This window comes from Alexandromys fortis, unplaced genomic scaffold (assembly GCF_014885135.2).
Source record: "Alexandromys fortis isolate MF-2015 unplaced genomic scaffold, M_Fortis_MF-2015_v1.1 scaffold_180, whole genome shotgun sequence".
NCBI classification, from domain to species: domain Eukaryota; kingdom Metazoa; phylum Chordata; class Mammalia; order Rodentia; family Cricetidae; genus Alexandromys; species Alexandromys fortis.
Window position 1 is genome coordinate 3,118,553 of NW_026068143.1, and position 20,966 is coordinate 3,139,518.

A 20,966-nucleotide genomic window follows, 5' to 3' on the forward strand; every position below is an offset into this window, starting at 1 on the left:
ATAAATTTACAGTCACATAGAATTAAGGTGCCAATATGATTCCTAGGTTTCCAAAATTTGTTGAGAGAATCAGTTTTAGACCATGGTAATAGCACCATGATAAAGCACTTGTATATCTTGTACAAGGTTCTGTGTTTGAAACTCAGCAGCATTCCCTGCAGAATAGCATCAATAGCTATACATTTGTAAGAGACTGTTTTTAACCCAGTCTTATATAATACCTAGAAAATTTGCAAATAAATAAACAAATTTTGGTTTTTGAATATGAGGAGTCTTGAAATTTCTTACTATCTATTGTATAAATAAGGTGATACTAAACATATACTAAAGCGTTAAGCTTTTAATTCTTAATTGTCTAATCTCCCTGGCCAGATCTGTTAAACCTTTTGATTCAGCGAGGGTAGAAATTCAACATAATTTAGTTTTTGTTTGTTTGTGTTTGTTTTTTTATGAACAAGGCTATACAATTTGCATTTTCTAGGTGATATTGAGAATAAGTGAATAAATCACATAACTGATGGCTTGATGGCATTTAGGATGTTTATAGCAGATGTTTCCAGAATGTGGATTATAAAATATGCAGAACATAGATGGACTCACAGATGTCTATCCTGTAGTTTAATATTTTAGGCAATATCTATTTATTGATATCTTGCTTACTACTAAAGTATTAACTTACTTTTCTTTTTTCCTTTCTTTCACATTTTCCTCCTTTGTTCCTCTTTCAATAGTAATTTCACTTGTGCAATAACAGCTGTGTTATCTTCCTATTACCATGCATTGTCCTGTAATGTGCACCTGTAATCTCATGATTACATCTCAGTCATATATCTGATGGTAGTCAGGAAGATGACTTTTCATTTGGTTATATAATTTTGGTGTATAGAATATATGCTGGGACATGCTTCATGACTAGGTCTATTTTGTTCTTTTGCTTAGACTAACTGCACAGAAAGCCAGTTCAAATTACACTCAAAAATTTTTGTAAATAGATCATAATTTTAAAACTTTACAGTTTTGCTCAAGGTTAGAATCACAGATGTCCAACCAAGGTTACTACATAAAGCTTCCTAAGAAAAACGTGTCAATTCTTCACTTGCCAATCTGCTAACAATAAACCTGTGTCTCAAAGTTTGTCACTAGGCACTATGCCCCCCCCCCCCCGTTACTGTTTTCAACTTGAAACCTTGAAACCCTTGTGTTGCCAATGACTCAACTCGTCATCACTTACCCTAGGAATATTTTGACTAATGAAAGGTAATTCTTGTAATTTTTTTTTATAGATTCAAGGCTCCTTTAAATAGAAGGATTATTACAGTAGAAGGGGGAAAGAAGCTAAAATAAGAAGCCAGGAGGAATTAGAGGTAGGACAGGAGAATTAGAGTGGAAGCAGAACATAAAGAAACTGAATCAGAAAGCACAGAGTGAGAGATTCATTTGCCCTCAGACATCCCAAGTCCTCTGCTGAACCAAGGAGGGCCTTGGGGCAGGCTCCCAAAGGCTCTCATTAGTGGATTATTTTGAAATTATATCTTCTCACTCTAAGCTCCATTTCTCTTAACTTTTCTCATATTCTGTTAGTGATATACTCTAGATTCTTCCTTTTGCCTCTGTCTTTCACTTAGTGAGCATACCTCTGTTTTCTGGTGGGTATCAGTTTTATTTAACACACATACACTCACTCATACACACACACACACTTCTTGAGAATACAACAGAAGTTGTTTTTAAGTATAAGAAGTACAGTATTTATTATGTCTTAATCTTTGTCTCATTTTCTCTTATGTCCTTTAAGTAATTTCATTTGGTTCTGTTACAGATCTACTAATTTTATCATTTATTAATATTCACTAAAATTTCACTTTGTTGTATTTCTTTAAAACATTTTAAACATTCTTGTTCTTTGTATATTTTTTCTCCACAAAGATATATTTTAAATCTTCTAAGAAGGGTTTAATACTGATCTTTCTAAATGATTAATTTGCATTTATTATGATTCTACCAACCTAGGAGCAGGTTATACTTTTCCTTTTCTTTTACACCTATGTATGTCTGTGAATTTTAGGCTGTATCCAGGTTAGTTTTTTACTTACAAATTCTCAGAGAAAACTTTTACATTTTTTTACTCCATACCAAGGATTGATATGGACAATTTTCTTTTCAAGTCCCCAGAGAGATGAGCAAGTTCATTTCTAATTTGCTGTTAAACTGACCTACAGTCCAGAGTAGCTTCCAGAACCATTTTCTCTTATTTTTCCACTTTATTCAGGCCAATGGCTTGGTTCCCATTCCTCCATATTGAGACTTTGCAAATTGAAGCTTAAGTTAATCTTCACTCAAGGTCAAAACTGCTGCTTCCAATGTTTATCCTCTTTGGCATCTGAATATTGTTTCTTTTATTTGATATTATATATGTTTCATGTTATTTTTAATATATTCAGAAAACTAGAATCTTTTCACTAGAAGATTATGCCAAGATTTATATTTTTTAATACTATACTTTGAGAAACAGAAATTTGGAGGAAATTTTTACATTAAAATTTGATGTCCAGATTTTTTAATCTTATTTGCAGATTTCTAGATATGAAATTATGCATATTTGAATAGAGAAAATGCTGTACCTTGCTTCTTGTTAAACTTAACTGGATAGTAGCATTTATTTTAAAAATATATTAATATAGCCATCTATTGCATAATAAGAATAATTCCTGTGCCATTTTGTATGAAAAACCTGTTTTATTAGTTTTAGTTTCCAATGAATAATACTAAGTTCATATTCTTAAGTAATCTAATAATGCTTTAAATGGGAAAAATTTAAAACATTATAAATACAGTCAACACGATCTTTGTATTATCAATGAATCAGGAATCATGAGTGCATATATAGTTCTGTGTGCAGACTTATCGTTTGTGAGCTCATGACTTGGGCACTTTGAGTGAAATTTTTATACCTGCAGTTTCTTTAGTTTCTAGGCGCATTTACAGAAGTTCTGCTTATCATGTAGTGTGACATTACACTAGAACATTTTGCCACAGGAAAATTTGCCACCCATAATGTGTTTTTTAAGGGGAATACAAATGCTAGTTGGTAGGTTTCCTACTAAAGGTAGAAATTTAAAGGGAATCCTAGATTCCCCAGTATTAAGTGTAGTACATATGAATTAATGATTGTTGCATCTTAGATGCACAAATGTGTGTACCCACACATACATATATAATTATATAGTACTAGTTTTAAGCTTTTGTTACAAATAAAAACAGTTTTAGATTCAGAAAATAAAACGTTCAGTTCAGTAAACATTATTTTCAATACGAATAAGTGTGTTAAATTGACATTAATTTCTAATGATGGTTGAGTTGTTACTGATAACTCTTGGAAGCTAACACAAATTGAAACACCTTGCATCTGTACTGTTGACAAACTGTTTATTAAATGTTACATCATGATAAGAACAAAATATGGTAGAGGCCCACAGAAGAAAACCACAAATTATGCTATAAGAGTTCAGGAAGGAACTCCTGAGGAGCTGGCATTTTAATCAAGACAAATTTGTTCAAACATAGAAAGTATAGTATACAGAACACTTTGCAAAGATATTCAGGCCTAGAATTTCATGACTTATAAATATTGAAGAATATTTGGTTGTCTCGAACACTTGGAACTAGTGTTTTTGAGTTTATTTATGCACCTAAGTTTGGAAAGTCATAAGTGCCACCTCATAGATAATGAACAAATAAAGATAAGCAATAACATTTTAATATTTCTAAAAAATAATCTAGTAGTAAATATTTAAAATAGTTTTAAATAAAATAGAAAATTTTAAAACAAATTTTGAGCAAAATACTATAAAGTCCTAGCATTTTGATATTATGTATAGAGTTAATTATATATAACATATATAATATTAAGTATAGTGATTACACATCTTAATACTTAGTTTTAGCTGTGCATCATGAAAGTGACAGTAAATCAAAGAAGTCTTGGCTTTAAAGCCATTGAGAAGAAACTTTTAGGAATAGTAAATATAATTTAACACAGTATATATGTATATGTATTTACCTAGTGTATATTAATAGAGTTGTAAGAAAGCAAGGTGGTTCCTATCTTGTATTATGAATGCATGAAATAAAGAAAGACCAAGGAATAGAAACTTGATTAACTTATCAGCTTAGGAAACAATACATGCATTGTTTTCTAGTGATCAGCTTATTGCAGATTTTTTCCAATATGTATGTTTATGTGTTTAAGCTTCATTTATTACTTGGTTTAGAAGCTTTTTAATGTATCTATGTATTGCAGACTCAGCTTACTTACCTTAGCAATGATAAACTCCAGCATTTAATAACTGACCAATATACAGTATCCTCTCTATTATTGAATCTGTCAGGTTTATTTTGTTATTTTTTATATTTTTAATTTTATCAATAGTAAGTCATTCCTGAACATATTGTATATTGGGACACTTTCATTCTACTTTATATGGAAATGTAGACTCTATGCAATTATTAATTACTATAATTACTTTAGCAAAGTATTTACCACTTTATTTTAAAGGCAATAATAATGACCACAAACTTCAAAAGAACACTACAGAAATTCCTACTGAATAGACATCTTTTGGGAATGTTAAATAATCACATCATGGTTGAATTATGATCTTATGTATAAGTTGATATGGTGATTGATTTATACTTCTGTTCTTTTTGTCTTAAGACAGTTTACTCCTTTATCATCTTTATTAGAAGAATTTGCTATGTGTGGTATGCCTACTTGTAATTGAAGAATCCCTTTTATTTTACTCCACACTGTTTTAGGTTGCGTGATGTCAAGTATTTGTGGGCGGTGGTATGGAATATGGACTGACATTTACAGATGTTTCACATCAGTGCTGTTACCTCTGTTTTCTATTTTGCATGCCAGTTCAGCTAAGCACAACAGTAGGCCAATGTGCTAAAAGAGGAAGTTTGTCAAAATGGGATCCTTACCTTGAAGAGGTAATATGATCATTACAGAGTAGAAATATATTGAGTGAGATACTCATTAAAATATAATAGGATAATAGTGGCATTAATAGCTACTGTTAGAAAGGGAATTAAATATTTACTTTGCTCTGGGTACTGATAAGTAATGCTTTCCTTAAAGAGGCATAGGATGATAGAAACGACCACCTTTCATAAACAATTTAAAGATTTAATTGAGGAGACATTTTGACATCATGTTGGATAAAGGTTTCCAAATGATAGTGAATCTTTCTTGGGTAATATTTCACCACCAGCAACACAAAGAAATTTACTCTATCTTTAATTGCATTGCGTTGAGATTGTTTGAAAAAGCATATCTTTTCACTATATCAGCACAGAAGTTGTTTGCAATATCTTTTTTAATAAGGCCACAAATATAATCAGTAAGTCGAGGGAGCCACCTATTGTCTTATTGCAGACCACCTAGCTAATCCCTCTGTACTTAGAGTGGTGAGAAGCCTTAATAACTACCATTAGGTTTGTATATTGTCAGATTTCATACTTTCCGGACACCATGGGCAACAGTCAATTCATCAACTTCAGCTAATGATGTAGATAAATACCCATATTTCATTTTAACCTCAATATGACAAAATTAAATAGTGTTCTAATCTTCGTTAGTGGTTTGCTATTCAGTAACTCTTTCTATGCCAATAAACTGGCATGAACTGCTATTTCTGTGTCATTAACCATTAATCAAATCACTTTTGCTCATTTATTGTGTCACATAGATAGTGTTGTTATATTATTTGGCATTAATATTGACAGACTTGTGGGATTTATTTGTTGCATGCATCTTTTATGATCTAGGCATTAAAGTTTTTATTTTTTTCTGATGCTAGCTGGTATAGTGCTACATTCTTCTTTTCATGTGACAGAACTTTTTTTCATTAGAAAAAAAGGTGTGCTACTCACTAACTGTCTGTATGGACTTTATTTTCCTATTTAATTTTGTTGAAGAGCATCTTTGGGAAGCTTTGGGCAATTGTATCACCTTGTCTCATTCCATTATAGATATTGATGCATCATGGATCACTGAACAGTATAATCTCTTTTGCACAGTTTCTATTGATCTTGTCCAGTAAATCATTGTATGTTGGGTTTGTTCTGAAATCATTTGTAGCATAAAAGCTGTTCTTGAATTTTAAAATCAGGTACCTTCTTATAATAGGCAAGCTCATAGAAAGATTGAATTCATTCATTTTGTCTACTTCACGCTATAGATAGGAATATTTTTCCCACTGTCTAAAATGAGTAGCATGTACTTACTGTTTCCATTTGATGATTTCATGTTTCCTATAATACTTGATCTTAGTTACATTGAAATCACTGTGTATAGTCTGTCATGGCCTGTTTTCTTTTGTAATTTTTGTTTTTGCAGGATTTAGAATGTACTTGACATTCCTGGGATATGATATTTTCAGTGTCTCTTTTTGTAATAAGAGCATTCCGGCCACCCCGGCTCCCACATGGCTAGCTTATGCCCCAAAATAACAAACACACAAATTGTATTCTTTTAAACACTGCTTGGCCCATTATATCTAGCCTCTTCTCGGTTAACTCTAGCACCTGGACTAGCCCATTTCTAATAATATGTGTAGCACTCCAAGGTGAGCTTACCAGGAAAGATTTTAACCTGCATCTGTCTGGAGTGGGAGAATCATGGCGACCCCCTGACTGGGCTTCTTTCTCCCAGCATTCAGTTCTGTTTACTCCGCCTTTCTAAATTCTACCCTATCAGAGGGCCAAGCAGTTTCTTTATTAATTAACCAATGAAAGCAACAGATAAGATACAAGACCCACCTCCATCAGTCTCTTATTAAACTATGTTCTGTTTTACTTTCGGGACACCACATACTCCTGTTTTGAAACACCTTTTTGATTATTTTTTTTTTCTCTAACATCATTATTATTCCTACTCAGAGCCTATCCTTTGGTATCTTTACTGCAAACAGTCTGAAGTCAGATTGTTATCAATCTCACACTCATTTTCTTATACCTTCATCATCTATTCAGTATGATCTCTTGAACATTTTGTTCTTCTGAGGAGATGTTAATGGGGAACATAAAATATACTCTCTTTGTTTTGAATTTCTGACACAGGTAAGACAATAAGGTACATACATGTGCATTAATGAAGTTAGCAGTAATAGGGGAAGGGTGTTATTACTGCTGTTGGTGAAGATAAAGTAAGTAGAAAAAGTTTAATAGAGACTACCATGCCTTGTTTTTGTCTAGATCAACAGATAAAGGTTCAGCAGCCAAAAAAAAAAATGTGAAGGGAGATAAAATCAATTTTTTTTGCAGCTACTCGAGAGTCTTGTGTAGGCAGACACTGATTGCTCATTCCCCAGCCACCAACACCCAAAATAATCACACAGAAACTATATTAATTATAACACTGCTTGGCCAATAGCTTTGGCATATTCCTGGCTAACTCTTATATCTTAAATCAACCCATTTCTATTAACCTGTGTATCGCCATGTGGTTGTGGCCTACTTGTAGGGTTCTGCCTGCCATCAATCTCCTGCAGCAGCTACATGGCATCTCTCTTTGACTCCACCTATTCTCTCTATATATCTCTTCCAGCCTGACTATATTCTGCCTTACTATAGGCTGAAGCAGCTTCTTTTCTTAACTAATGGTAGTAAAACACATTCACAGCATACAGAGGAGAATCCCACATCAGTCTTTTTGCAACTTTTCTATTTTAATTGCTTTTGTCTTTGCTATACAATAGGCAGGACTCACAATTAGAATGCTACAAATTTTTCAACCTGTATTTGACACACAGTGTAGCAGTACATATAATAACTCACTCCAGGACAATAATATATTTAAAATGTAACTATTACAAAATTAAGGTCCAGATGAAAAGCAGAGGAAGGGAGAAGATGAGGAAGGAAGTCAGGACCGCGAGGGGTGCATCCACCCACTGAGACATGGGAGCTTACCGAGGCCAGCTGGACTGTGACTGAATGAGCTTGTGATCAAATCAGATTTTCTGAATGTGGCTGACAATGGGGGCTGACTAAGAAGCCAATGATAATGGCACTGGGATTTGATTCTACTGCATGTATTGGCTTTTTGGGAGCCTAGTCTGTTTGGATGCACACCTTCCTAGACCTGGATATAGAGGGGAGGTCCTTGGACTTCCCACAGGGCAGGGTACCCTCACTTCTCTTAGGACTGGAAAGGGAGGGAGGAGGGAAAGGGGGGAGTGGGAGGGAAATGGGAGGAGAACATTTTAATAAATAGATAAATAAATAAATAAATAAGCTAAACCCACAAAGGAACACTTAACTCCTCCCTCTACCTCGCTGCGACCAGGTAAAAATGTTCTTAACAAGCATAATTGTTTCTTTTCTGTGTTCACGCTCACCTACTTTATATAAAGGAGTGGGTTTTATTAAGGAATATTTCAGTCATCCTTAAATGACTCATGAGATTTACTTCCAGAAGATCTATATGGGAAGCCAGATACACTTATGTTTGTTTCATTCTTTCTCATGCATTGTCCTACCAAGTTTTAGAGTTTTTTTTATATATACGTATTAAGTATGTAAATGAATGGGTTGCATGGTGATATTTCAATATGTGGAAAATGTCCATAATGAAACCACATTTCCAACATGTTTTAAAGTAATATTTTAGAAATCTATTATTCCCTATTTGCCAATTTGAAGCCATGTGTGTGTGGGTTGTGTTTGTGTTTGTGTGTGTGTGTGTATGACACCCCTTTTTCAGATTTTACGTGTTGACTTCTTGCGCCTTCTCTTTAGTTATAACCAGTACTTAAGTTTAGATTCAAAGCATTCTAGGCTAAAAGCAGAGAGGTACACTTTTAGGCAACAGTCACAGGGAAGCAACAATGATCCCCCACAGTGATAGGACTGAAGTGGTTAGGGTGAAGTAAAGGCCAGCCTAATGGCAAGCACAGCAGGTTTGAAATGTTTTAGGAGGAAAAAGAACCAGCAGGTTGCTGTCCTGCTCCAGTCAAATTCATTTGCTATCTGTGACTATTAGCAGCTGCTTCTTATCTGGACATTTACTTTCTCTTTTATCTTTAATAAGTTTGTGGTAAAACCTTAAATAATAGGCATTTCTTCTTCTAGCACGATGAAGATTTTACTTTAATAAATTTTAAACGTGCTTTAAGTTTGATTGTAATAACTCTACCCACATTCTATACATTCCTAAAACCTAAAGAATTTTGGTGGCCACACATGAGATAGTTTTGTACAAACAATGTTATTCTTAATCATTACATTTATCTTATATATACCTGTATAAATATCACAGGGCCCTCTGTTATTTAACATGTTGCCTCAGAAATGAATGTGAACTGCACAGTAAGCAACACCTAATTGTTCTCCAATAAATTATTAGGGTTATTTTTTATATATGATTTTATGTTTTGCATTAGTATTAAAAATACTATTACATGGCATTATTAAAAATAAATTATTGGAGACAGTTTCCAAGCCAGCTCCTCATCCAAGAACTGTTTTTATTTAGTCCTTAAAATAAATTATTTAGTCCGTGTCTACCATTTCTGCCATTTACATTAATGAAACACCGCATGGAAATTCATTACTAAACGTAATCAATTGAATGGTGATATATTTAATGATATACATACACAAACACACACTGTGACACACACAAAAACAGGAACTAGTTATGACTGTCGAGGACTCTATATAAAATTGTATTAACTTGTTTAAAATGGTTCTTATAAATTTAATCCATTTTGGTGAGCAACTGTTGTACTCAGGTGATCCTTATTCTCATTATATGTAGTTGGTATCATCATACCACTAGCTCAGAACCTAGCCAAAATTTACTTGACATAAAGCAGAACATTACATTTAGGAATATATATTTCCACTCAAGTTTTGTCCTTGTGGTCTATTAGTTTAAAACATACAGACTTTAGCGTGATTGATAGTATGCAGTAGTAATGAAACTAGCCATGGTGTGTTCTCTTAGCATTTAACTAGCTTAACTTAGTAGATACAATAAATAGTTTTTAAGAATTCAGCTTTTATGCAATAAAATACTTATTTTACATAGTCCAAGTCCTTACCTCCCTTGGCTGTGTTGTTAACAGATAATATAGAAATGTTGAGAGAAGTAGTTTGTTTTTTATCCACTGTTTAGTTTCCAATGACTGATTTATTTTCTTTTTCTTGTACTATTCTGACAGCCACAACTATCTATATAAAAAGAAAAGAGGCAATTTATACAATATCGTTTATGAATTTCATGTGTGCAGTGCAGTCACTTTTATTTAATGTGAAATACATTTTTATTTATTCTAGAAATCTGTATATATGAACTATTGTGATATACAAATATATGGAAAGTCCTTGAATTTAGAAATGCATCTTTTTCTTAAGTGGTTTAAAACTAAGTAAATCATTGGCATTGAGGATCAGCTGCCATTGACCAAGAATTTCCATTTAGTGTTAGTTCTGAGATTAAGAAGAAATGCAAAGAAGACTTTTGGGGATTGCTATTGATAGTTTTTGACATAGTTCAATATGGGGTTCCTTTATTGTGTCAACTGAGGTTTCTTTATTATATGTTTTGGAACAGTTGATTCAAACTTTGCTAATAATACGTGAGGTTTTATAGATACATCCATCCTGAGACCTTTCCTATGGAGATTCTGACATTCTTATTCAATAGGTAAATGTATAGTTAGAATTCACATTATAACTAAGTAATAGAAGAGAATGGAAGAATGAAGCCAATGTGTTATTCTTCCAAAATGCTGGATGATGTAATAGGGAACAATAATAGTCTGAGAAGGAAGAGGGTCAGAAGTCTGTCCTAAACATAGAACCTTTGTGCTTACTTGAATTTTATTCTTCTCATGTTTGCACATTTCCAAATGAGTCTCAAATACTACCTTTCTCCTTTCAAATCTAAAGTTGCCAGCAGGCTAAACCTAACTTTAAGAACAAAGAAATAAGCGAAAAGTTCAGGTACTCTATTTTACCCTCGCAAAAAGATTTCCTAATGCTTCGATCACCTTCAACAGATTACACTGATGTAGCTTCCGAACTAAAGAAAATTACTGCTGAAAGATAAAATTGAAAGCAGTTGGAATCCAAATGGCAAAAACAGAGACAATATAGCTTTGCTTATTTCCCATAGAGCTCATCCAGCAACAAACCAAATTGAAACACTCAGTAATATTTTCGTGCATAAAGCAAGAGAAAAATATTACATAAAATTCAAAGTCTAGATTTATCTGTTTTTTTTTTTTGTAGAATTTAGTTCTTCAGTTTACCTTAAACCAATGAACCAATCATTACCAAACATATTCAAACCTAATAATAGTGGCAAAGTCGAAATTGATTTTATAATTTCATTAATGTTGATTTGGTTTTGTTATAATTTTACATGAAGACATATAATAAAATTATATGAGAATCCAGGAGGGAAAAAATGGCTGTTAGTGTGATATCAGATGGCTGATCACTATAAGGTAGATATTTTTAAAAATCATGAGGATTTTGTGATTCATTATATTCATGCTTTTTGAAAACTAGAATTATTAATAAACAGTTATACTAGGACACTTCTAAATATTGTTTTTCAAGAAAAATATTTAACATTTACTCCCATATTTAAAAGTAAAAGTAAGGATAAGTTGACCTCTTTGGCAAAAAAAGGGATAAGGTCTTGGTAATTTATTAGGTACCTTTTATGTCAGATGTTAGCAAAGACATAATTCAGGACAAATCTATTTGGCCATGTGGTTTTGCAAATAAATATTTTATTGGAATGCTTCCTTGCTTATTCATTTTCTTCTTTTATATGGCTGCTTCACACTAATCTAATAAGGCTGAGTTGAACATTTGGAACAAAGACATTTTGATCTGCAAAGCCACTCACTATTGCTACAAACGTTATGTTTTGTGTTTTATATATTGTGAAACGTTAGCATGCATGTTTTGTTCATTTATTATAAACAACCTAGGAAACAGGCATTGGTGCCTTGTGATAGTAACGAATCAAATTTAATATTTTTGTTTGTTTTGTTTTTTAATACATTTCCACAATACTGACATTGGTTTACTGCAGAATTTTCCAGGTTCTCCCTGTTGGTGTTGAGATTGGAAAACAATGATTAAAGGTGATCAGCTAGGCTACTATTATTCTTTGTCTTGAGATTTAACATGCATTTGCCTTTTATGAGCATGCTGAGCCACTCTCAACAACACTATCTTTTTTCCTCTACAGATTACTATGAGCCCTTAGATCCCAGACATTATCACCAACTTTTCCATTAATATTCTTTTTTTTATACGTTAGAGAAACATTACTTTGTGAGGATGAATTAGACAGGAATGAAAAATATACCACAAGTCTATTCTGCATCAAATCTTTACCTTCCTCTTCAAGTAGCTTAAATTAAAGAAGGAAGGAAGGAAAGAAGGAAATAATAGAACATCTCAAAGAAAAAAATAATACAGAGTGTCTCCTGCTGAGGTTACTAGCCACTAAATTCAAAATCGCAGTTTATAAATTGAGGATACCAAGTCACGTAAAGAAAAGAAGAAATAGCATTAATTTAGTGCTCAACAATACACGACAATATACTTTGGACACCAGAAAGAATTCTATTATGAAAATTAAATTATAACATATGTTCATCATCCCCAAAAAACTTATCACCAGTTTATATTTACATGTTTATATTTAATTATAAACATGTGAGAAACAACTATGCATCTTGTGGGAAATGATGGAACTCAGTGGTAAGAGAAGAGAGTTTGGTACCGTACATCTGAGCCATTTAACTCTTCTCTGTGAGCCTACACAACTTTGGCTCTGTAGAGCTCAGTTTGTAAAAATGTAAAATCTTAGTATTATTGTATACTGAATAGCTGGTTCCTTCTCTGATTTACTGTTTAAAAATACTATTAAGTATCATGTTATTTGGTTATGAGTCCTTTGACAAAGTAATCAAGCTTTAAATAAGACAGAAGGTATGATCTAGCTCTAATGTAGTTATATTTCATTTGTATGTTAATAAATAAAGCTTGTCTGAACAGCCACACAGTGGTCCGCCCAACAGTTCAGGCAGTGGTGACACATACCTTTAGTCCCACTAGACACATTAGTTTGTCGTTGAAACCGGGTTGTACACCTTTAATCCCAGCCCTAGAGAGAAATATAAAAAATATAAAACCGGAGGAAACAGCTTTCAGACACTGTCTCATTTTGAGGATTCCTGGAGGCAGAATCGCCATTTCATACTGAGATGAAGTAAAAGCCAGTGGCTGACTGCTTTCCTTTTCTGACCTTCAGGTTGAACCCCATTATCAGTCTCTGAGTTTGTGACTATGAAGAGATACCCAGAAAATCTCATTCTCTGTCCCTGGCACACACTAAGAAAAAGTCACAGAAACACACAGTAAGATGGTGGCTTTTTTAATAAGAGGCCTCAAAATGAAACCCACCTTAGCAACTCCTTGATCTTGAAATTCTTTGAGAATTGTAATGAAGTTAATACTTATTGTTTAAGGATACCTTGTTTATTTAATTTTGGCACACTTATATTGGCCTAATTAAAAAAAAGTGTCTTGTGTAGTTGCTAGAATATATCTAATGCCAAGTCTAGTGGTATTTTTATGTGTACCATTAAATCTTGCTAAACAAAATAACTATTTCATATTAAGCTAAATTGAGTAAAGAATTTGCAGTTATCTAAGATTCCCAACAAAAATTAGAGGAGCTTGTGTATGTTGCTTCTCCAAACTATATTCTCAATAAGAAATATCCTCATAGCCTACCAGTACTAGAATTTAGCATTATATTTCTTACAGTTTTACTTTTCCTGATATTCCTCTCTGTTTGTCAAATATTGCTCTTGTGGTTCATTACTTGAATCATTAACTTGTCACATGAATTATGTAGTTTGACATAACAGGAAATTTTGAGTAGATACAATAGCCAGGAAGTTATCCATTTTTTTCATAGGAAGCTAGGGAAAATGTGGGTAATGGGACAGACTCTAACTTGAATAATGTACTTAGCTTAGGTTAAAAGTTAATGGGAAAAACTTCAACCTAATTTGTCAAATTCTACATTCAAATAAGAACCATGCTTTTGTTTGGGTTTTGAAATTACCAGCTGAAACAAAGTTTATTCATAAAATCTTAAGACATCTTTATTTGTTCTTCCTAAAATATACAGTATCTTCCGTGATATTGAGGCCAATTTGAAAATATACAACATTAGCTATGCACGTTGTTAAACATACTGTTCTAGTCACATTTAGCAGTGTTCAGTAATTGGCTTAATGAACAGGTGTACAAGTATATTAGTTATGCAGATGTTAATTTGCAGTAACATGTGCTTCCTGATTTGGGGGTGTTCTTGTATAAACTACAACTAGTAAGGTTTGTTCCTTAATTAGGAAATCATTACAAAGTTGTGTGTGTGTGATTCCGACCATTAGGACCATTAGTCTTGTTTAATGTGCACTGAATTTCAGGAACACTCTTGATAATGCCTTTCCTTTTGCTTCAGGTACTATGCAGGTGTCAGGATAAAAATCTACTTTTCTGTAGGATGCCTTACTGTGCAGCTGTAGGCAGTAGGGAAGGGGAAACTTTGCAGCTGTCCTATGTAGCATAGAAGAGAAGACAGAAATGCAATCTCTTTCTGCACATTGCTTCAGCTTTCCCTTTCAAGATTTTGTAAACAAATTTGTTATTTTGTCCAAAGACAATTGAGCACAATTGAATAGTTTGTTGATTGCCAAACTGAGTAAACTTTACCAACATATAAAAGATTATTCTCTTTCCTATTGTTTGTGATTTCTACATTTGTTCCTCATGATTTCCAAGGCTATCAGTTTATAAAGTACTGAAAGAGTACTGTAATGGATTGGAGATTATATATGCTTTTACCCAAATATTTATTTCTATGCTAAAAAGTAGAATATTACAAAGACTAATATAGCAAAGCCATAGAGTGGCCACCTAGAATGAACAGATACCACCTTGGAATCTGTGAGGACTATTGGATGAATGAGGGAAAGAATTTTTGTATTGAAGCATAAAATACATTTCAGTCTTATCCAAATAATGTTAAGTGACTATACTTTTGGTAAAATGTGTTTTTAAAAGTTTGCATGCATTAGAAACATATGAACTTAAATTAGTTTAAGAAAAGTAGCATTTGAGTTCATTGCAAAAGGCAGTTTTTAACATGAATGCTTAATATATTCTGTTTTGTACATTTGCTATGTCATTCCTATTGTTTGGAATTCTCTGTCTGAGCCTCTGTTATTGATCCCTAAGGAATATTTTTAAAAAATCAACAAACAGGGGCCAATGACAAAAATAGATATTGTTTTTGAAAACTTGCCTAGTTTGGGAACTATTTTAAACTTGCTATTGTACTTTGATTCTCAATTCTCTTATTCTCACTGTTGGAATGTTTATCAATTTTTTTTTTGTTTATCAATTTTTAAACTAAGGATTTTATTCCAGTTACAGAAAACAATTAAAATTGACTAATTCCAAAGGAAACTCTGAGCCATAGAAATTTTGGCTATGTAATTTTAATTTCAAAGTTTTTTTTTCATTTGAACATCAAAAAGTTCAGACTAGATTTTAATGAAAAATAATAACTAACGCGGTGCTTCTTAACCTTCCTAATCCTGCAATCTTTTAATACAGTTCTTTATGTTAAGGTGACCCTCAACCATAAAGTTATTTTAGTTGCTACTTTATAACTGTAATTCTGCTACTTTATACATTGTAATGTAAATATCTGATGTGCAGGACATATGATATGTGACACCCCAAAGGGGTTGTGACTCATACAGGTTAAGAAACACTAAGTTAGCATATAAAGTGACACTAATGAGCATTATGTACACCTGTGTTAGCCAGGAAACCCATTAGTTTAAAAACAAAATAATAATAATAGACCATTTGTCTTAGAGCATTTCATCCTGTATGTTCCTGTTTAATTAGTTTTGTAGCAGAGTTTAAGGCCTATTGAAGTTAGGAACATTTTCTTGACTACTTCTTTGGTTGTGTTAAATTTTCTGAATGTGCTTCCAGAGGTAATTTTGATATAATTTAAATTCTCTTTATTGACATCAGAAATAGCTATTGAACTGTCATTTTTTTTTCTTTATGCAGTTGTCTTAAGTTGAGAACAGCTTAAAATTAGAATACACTGAAATGCTGACTATTGCATAAGAAAGACACTGTGCTCTCAGAAAGCTCCTTTGAGGAACTTTTATGATGATATTTAAAAAAAATAATAAAAGTCATTTTTCTTTCATCAGTCCCAATGATTATGTTTTGGCAACATTCCTAAGAACTTGACACCTGTCACAAAATCATAATTTTCAAGGGAATTATTATCTAGACTCATTTTACTGTCTCTATCTTTGCATTGGTCATTCTACTAAACCTTAGAACATTTAATATTTGTTCTGTAGGTAATTTATTTCATGTGTTATCCGTGTGCTATGATAACAGAATTTGTATATGTTACATTAATGCAAGGGTAATCTATGAATTCACAACATTTTTAAGCATCCTTTGAAATATTGCTCAAGTTTCACAGATGCTGATTATCTTTCCCAAACAAAAATATACTGATTGCTATTTGTTCCTACTAAATTAAATAACTTATGTGTAAGGTATGAACCAAGATTAAATGAATTAAAATAATAAAAATTATTAGTGCCTCAAAATGATGTTTATATTTGCCAAAGAAAATAACAATCAGTGATGAAATTTAGCAGCATAAATTTGCGTACAAAAAAGTCATTTTATTGAAAAAAAAGATGGCTTTGCTTGTGTAAAGTGATTTAGTGGTCCCATTGCCTACAGCCTTGTATTTATCAGAGACAAGGTAAACCAACAGTACTTGATCACAACTGTTTGAGAGTTTCTATGCAGATAGGACTTGGGAATTTCCCTTCATGCTTATATATCTCTCTCGGGGTCCTCATTATTGTATAGATTCTCTGGAATTGTGAATTGTAGGCTGGTATTTCTTTGCTTTATGTCTATAAGAGTGAATACAAATGATATTTTTCTTTCTGGGTCTGGGTTACCTTACTCAATATGATGTTTTCTAGGTTCATCCATTTGCTTGCAAATTTCAAGATGTCTTTTTTTTTCTGCTGTATACTACTCCATTGTGTGAAGGTACCACAGTTTCCATATGCATTCTTCAGTCCAGGATCATTTAGGTTGTTTCCAGGTTCTGGCTATGACAAACAATGCTGCTGTGAACATAGTTCAGCACATGTCTTTGTGGTATGATTGAGCATCCTTTGGGTATATAACCAAAAGTGATATTGCTGGGACTTGAGGTAGGTTATTTCCTAATTTTCTGAGAAAGTGGCTGTACTAGTTTGCACTCCCACCAGTAATGGAGGATTGTTCCCTTTATCCCACATCCTCTCCTGCATAAGTTGTCAGGAGTGTTATTGGTCTTGGCCTTTCTGACAGGTGTAAGATGAATAGCTCAGAGTTGTTTTGATTTGTATTTCTTTGATGGCTAAGGATGTTGAGCATTTTCTTAAGTGTCTTTTGGCCATTTTAGATTCCTCTTGTAGTAGGAGCTGCAGGCTGCTTCCCTGCCACCCTGCTCCCAGCTGCCTGGTTAGCTTATGCCCCAAAATAACAACACATATACTGTATTCTTTTAAACACTGCTTGGCCCATTATCTCTAGCCCTTACTGGCTAATTCTCATATCCCAATCAGCCCATCTCTAATAATCTTTATAGCACAAGTCTTACCGGGAAAGATTCAGCATGTCTGACCTGGTGGCTTGCTTCATCGCGTCTGGCCCAGAGAGGGGAAGCATAGAGTCTGAGCTCACTTCCTCTTCCTCCCAGCATTCTGTTCTGTTTACTCCTCCCACCTATGTTTTAACCTATGAAGGCCAAGTAGTTTCTTTATTATAATTAACCAATGACCTTCCCCCATCATTTCCCCATTTTCTGTTTAAACAAAAAAAGGAAGGCTTTAACTTAACATAGCAAAATTACATATAACAAAACAGATTTCAAGTAAAAATTACAATAATCTTTATCATAACTAAGGAAAACTATAACTAACTATTCTTCTACTCCATCAAAGACTCCAGAAATATACAATATTACCTAAGAAAACAAGAAATAAGCAACTTCCAAACTCTAGAAATGACAGAGACATCTCGCTGCCTGGACAGTCACCCAAAGTTTCTCTGTACCGTTGGGGCATCCATCTTTGGCCTACAGGCCCATAGTTTCCAGCAGACATTTCCATGAAGCAGGAAATTTCAAAGTCAGTTCATGCACTATCTGTTGTGTCCTGCAGAATGTCTTGCAGACTCTTTCATGAATCAGGAACCCCGAAAGATTAGCTCACCTTTAGGTAAGTTCAGCAGTCCTCTATCTGCGGGTTCTCTGTGTCCAGTTTATGCAATAGTCCAGGCAAGAGCAGTTTCTTGCCCAAATGGCTATCAAACTCCATAAGGAGCCTCTTCGATGCCCATCGTCCTCTTGAAGTTGATTGGTGCTGCCAGGAGCAGAGTGTCTCATTGTCATGAAAAGTCCTAAGTTATTAAAACATNAAATTAACTATTATACATGACTATCCATTAACAACCTATATACATTACATTTTTATGTGAACCACACAATCACAATACCTTAATCAAGATCAGAAATACATATACATATAACAAAACTGACCTTAAATCTCTATCAATAAAGCAAAATGTATACTAATGCAAATTACTCATACCTCTATTAAGAGTTCTCTATTTAGGTCTGTACCCAATTTTTTATTGGATTATTTGTTCTTTTGATGACCAATTTCTTGAGTTCTTTGTATGTTGTGGAGATCAGACCTTTGTCCAGTGTGGGGTTGGTGGAGATCTTTTCCTATTCTGTAGGCTGCCATTTTGTCTTGATTACCATGTCCTTTGCTTTACAGAAGCTTCTCACTTTCAGCAGGTTCCATTTGTTAATTGTTTCTCTCAGTGTCTGTGCTACTGGCGTTATATTTAAGAATTGATTTCCTGTGCCAATGTGTTCAAGACACTAGTGTCTTTGAAGGGGGAATAGGGGTTAATATCTCTCCTTGATGCTGTCCTTGTTTGAATCCTTTCAACCATTTGAAGAACCAAGAAATAATATTGTTCCAAGAAAAGATTCTAAAATGGTAGCTAAGACAAAACTCATGTATTCAAAACACCATATCTTTGGGGGTATGTACTTGTGTGTATGCAAATTGGTGGTACTGTTGTACAGCTTGCAAATGCTTCAAACCTGTTCTTCAAAGCAGTCTCATTGGGGAGATTTTCTGTTGCCCCCTGTTTAGCAGTTTATGTCACCTTAGGTGCTTTAAGGTGTTTCACTGAATCAAATAAATGTCTAAATATTAGTATGTTTTAGGAGCAAAGGCATGTGTTCCTCTTTCCTCAATTAGTCCAAATTACTGAGATTTTACTATATATTTCATCCCAGGTCTGCTGCAGTTACCTGTAAAGAAGTAATTTATGTTATACATTAGAGAAGAAGCAGTAATTGATTTTTACTTCTGTTTGGCTTATCTTTTCTGCTTAAGTGCTGATATTTAATTTGTAAGGAAACCTCTAAACAGCTCTATATTTTTATGTTTATCCTCTTCCCTGAGCTAATGAAATAAATACATTTATTGATTTCAGAATCACCTTTATTAATGTAGTTAACATGCATTACTAATGTTATTCCATGTACTTGGATTAGAACCATTATTTTTTATGAATCAACATTTTTCTTTCAGGTCAAAGGAATGCAGATGCTGCAGAAGAAATTAGGCCCGGGCCTCCAAAGAAGAAAATGAAGGAATTGAGGATTTTGGATCCCAAAACAGCCCAGAATCTGTGTATGTATTATTTTCTGTGTATGCATAGGTGTTGTGATAATAGCTTATTCAGTGTAAACAACCTTCCAATTTTTTTGACCAGTTACACTGCTAGAAAATAGATGCTATATAATCTTCCTACTGTGTGGCCTCGTCCAGTCTTTATACAAGGAGGGGTGCCTAGTTTTTTTGCAACTTGATACTGCGTGTTTGGTTGAGATCTCTGGGAGACCTGCTGTTTGTTCATTTTCTTTTCTTTGAAGGGAAAAGAAGTGGAGATGGCAGAGGAAGGTGGTGGTGGGACAGGACAGGCAGGAGAGAAGGAAGAGGAAATTGTGGTCAGGATGTGATATATGAGAGAAGAATAAGAGAGGGAGAGAGAGAGAGAGAGAGAGAGAGAGAGAGAGGGAGGGGGGGGGAGGGAGGGGGGGGGGGGGAGGGGGGGGGGGAGGGAGGAAGGAAGATCATGTATAAATATAATCCAGGTTGCTTTTTGCCACTTAATTAAAATGAAGAAAATAAAAATTGAACATTGTTTAATCCACTGAGACCTATGAGTTTTAGATCTTTGGAAAGTATTGTTAATAAAACTTTTATAGTGAGCATTATAAAACCTAATATATGTTGGTATTCAAAAATATTAAGTTTTTATAATTATTTTTTAGACTAGTTCTAAAATTAATATTTTTTTAGAAATATTTTCTAGTCGGTGTTGACAAGTCATTTAATTACTATTCCCTTATTTGAAAGAATTGTAATATGATCTGGTTATATTGTTCTGCACTTCAGAACTGGTGGTTGATCCTGGAGGCCTTTTGCCCAGAACTGAGACATTAAATGTGGTGTTAGTAATGGAGTCAGATAGTTAAATTCATGTTCATTTCATCAAGCCTCTAAATGTTATATGGCATACTCTCTCTTCTCACATTGGTCCTAGAATATTTTCTTTTATCACTACAGAATGGTGTTTAGATTTTGAGAAAACCAGAAATTTTAACACATTCCTCATCTCTAATTACACAAAGAATATTGTGGGGGTTATTTAAG

General features: G+C 33.6%; 1 protein-coding gene across 6 annotated transcripts in view; it reads left to right on the forward strand.

Annotated features, from left to right (window-relative positions):
• Diaph2 (diaphanous related formin 2) overlaps window positions 1-20,966 on the forward strand; it is a 773,854-nt gene that overhangs the window by 303,507 nt on the left and 449,381 nt on the right. For all 6 annotated transcript variants that reach the window (XM_050126860.1, XM_050126858.1, XM_050126856.1 and 3 more), the window contains one exon: window positions 19,839-19,940. In XM_050126860.1, the coding sequence (XP_049982817.1) occupies window positions 19,839-19,940 (102 nt within the window). The remainder of the gene's footprint in view (window positions 1-19,838; window positions 19,941-20,966) is intronic.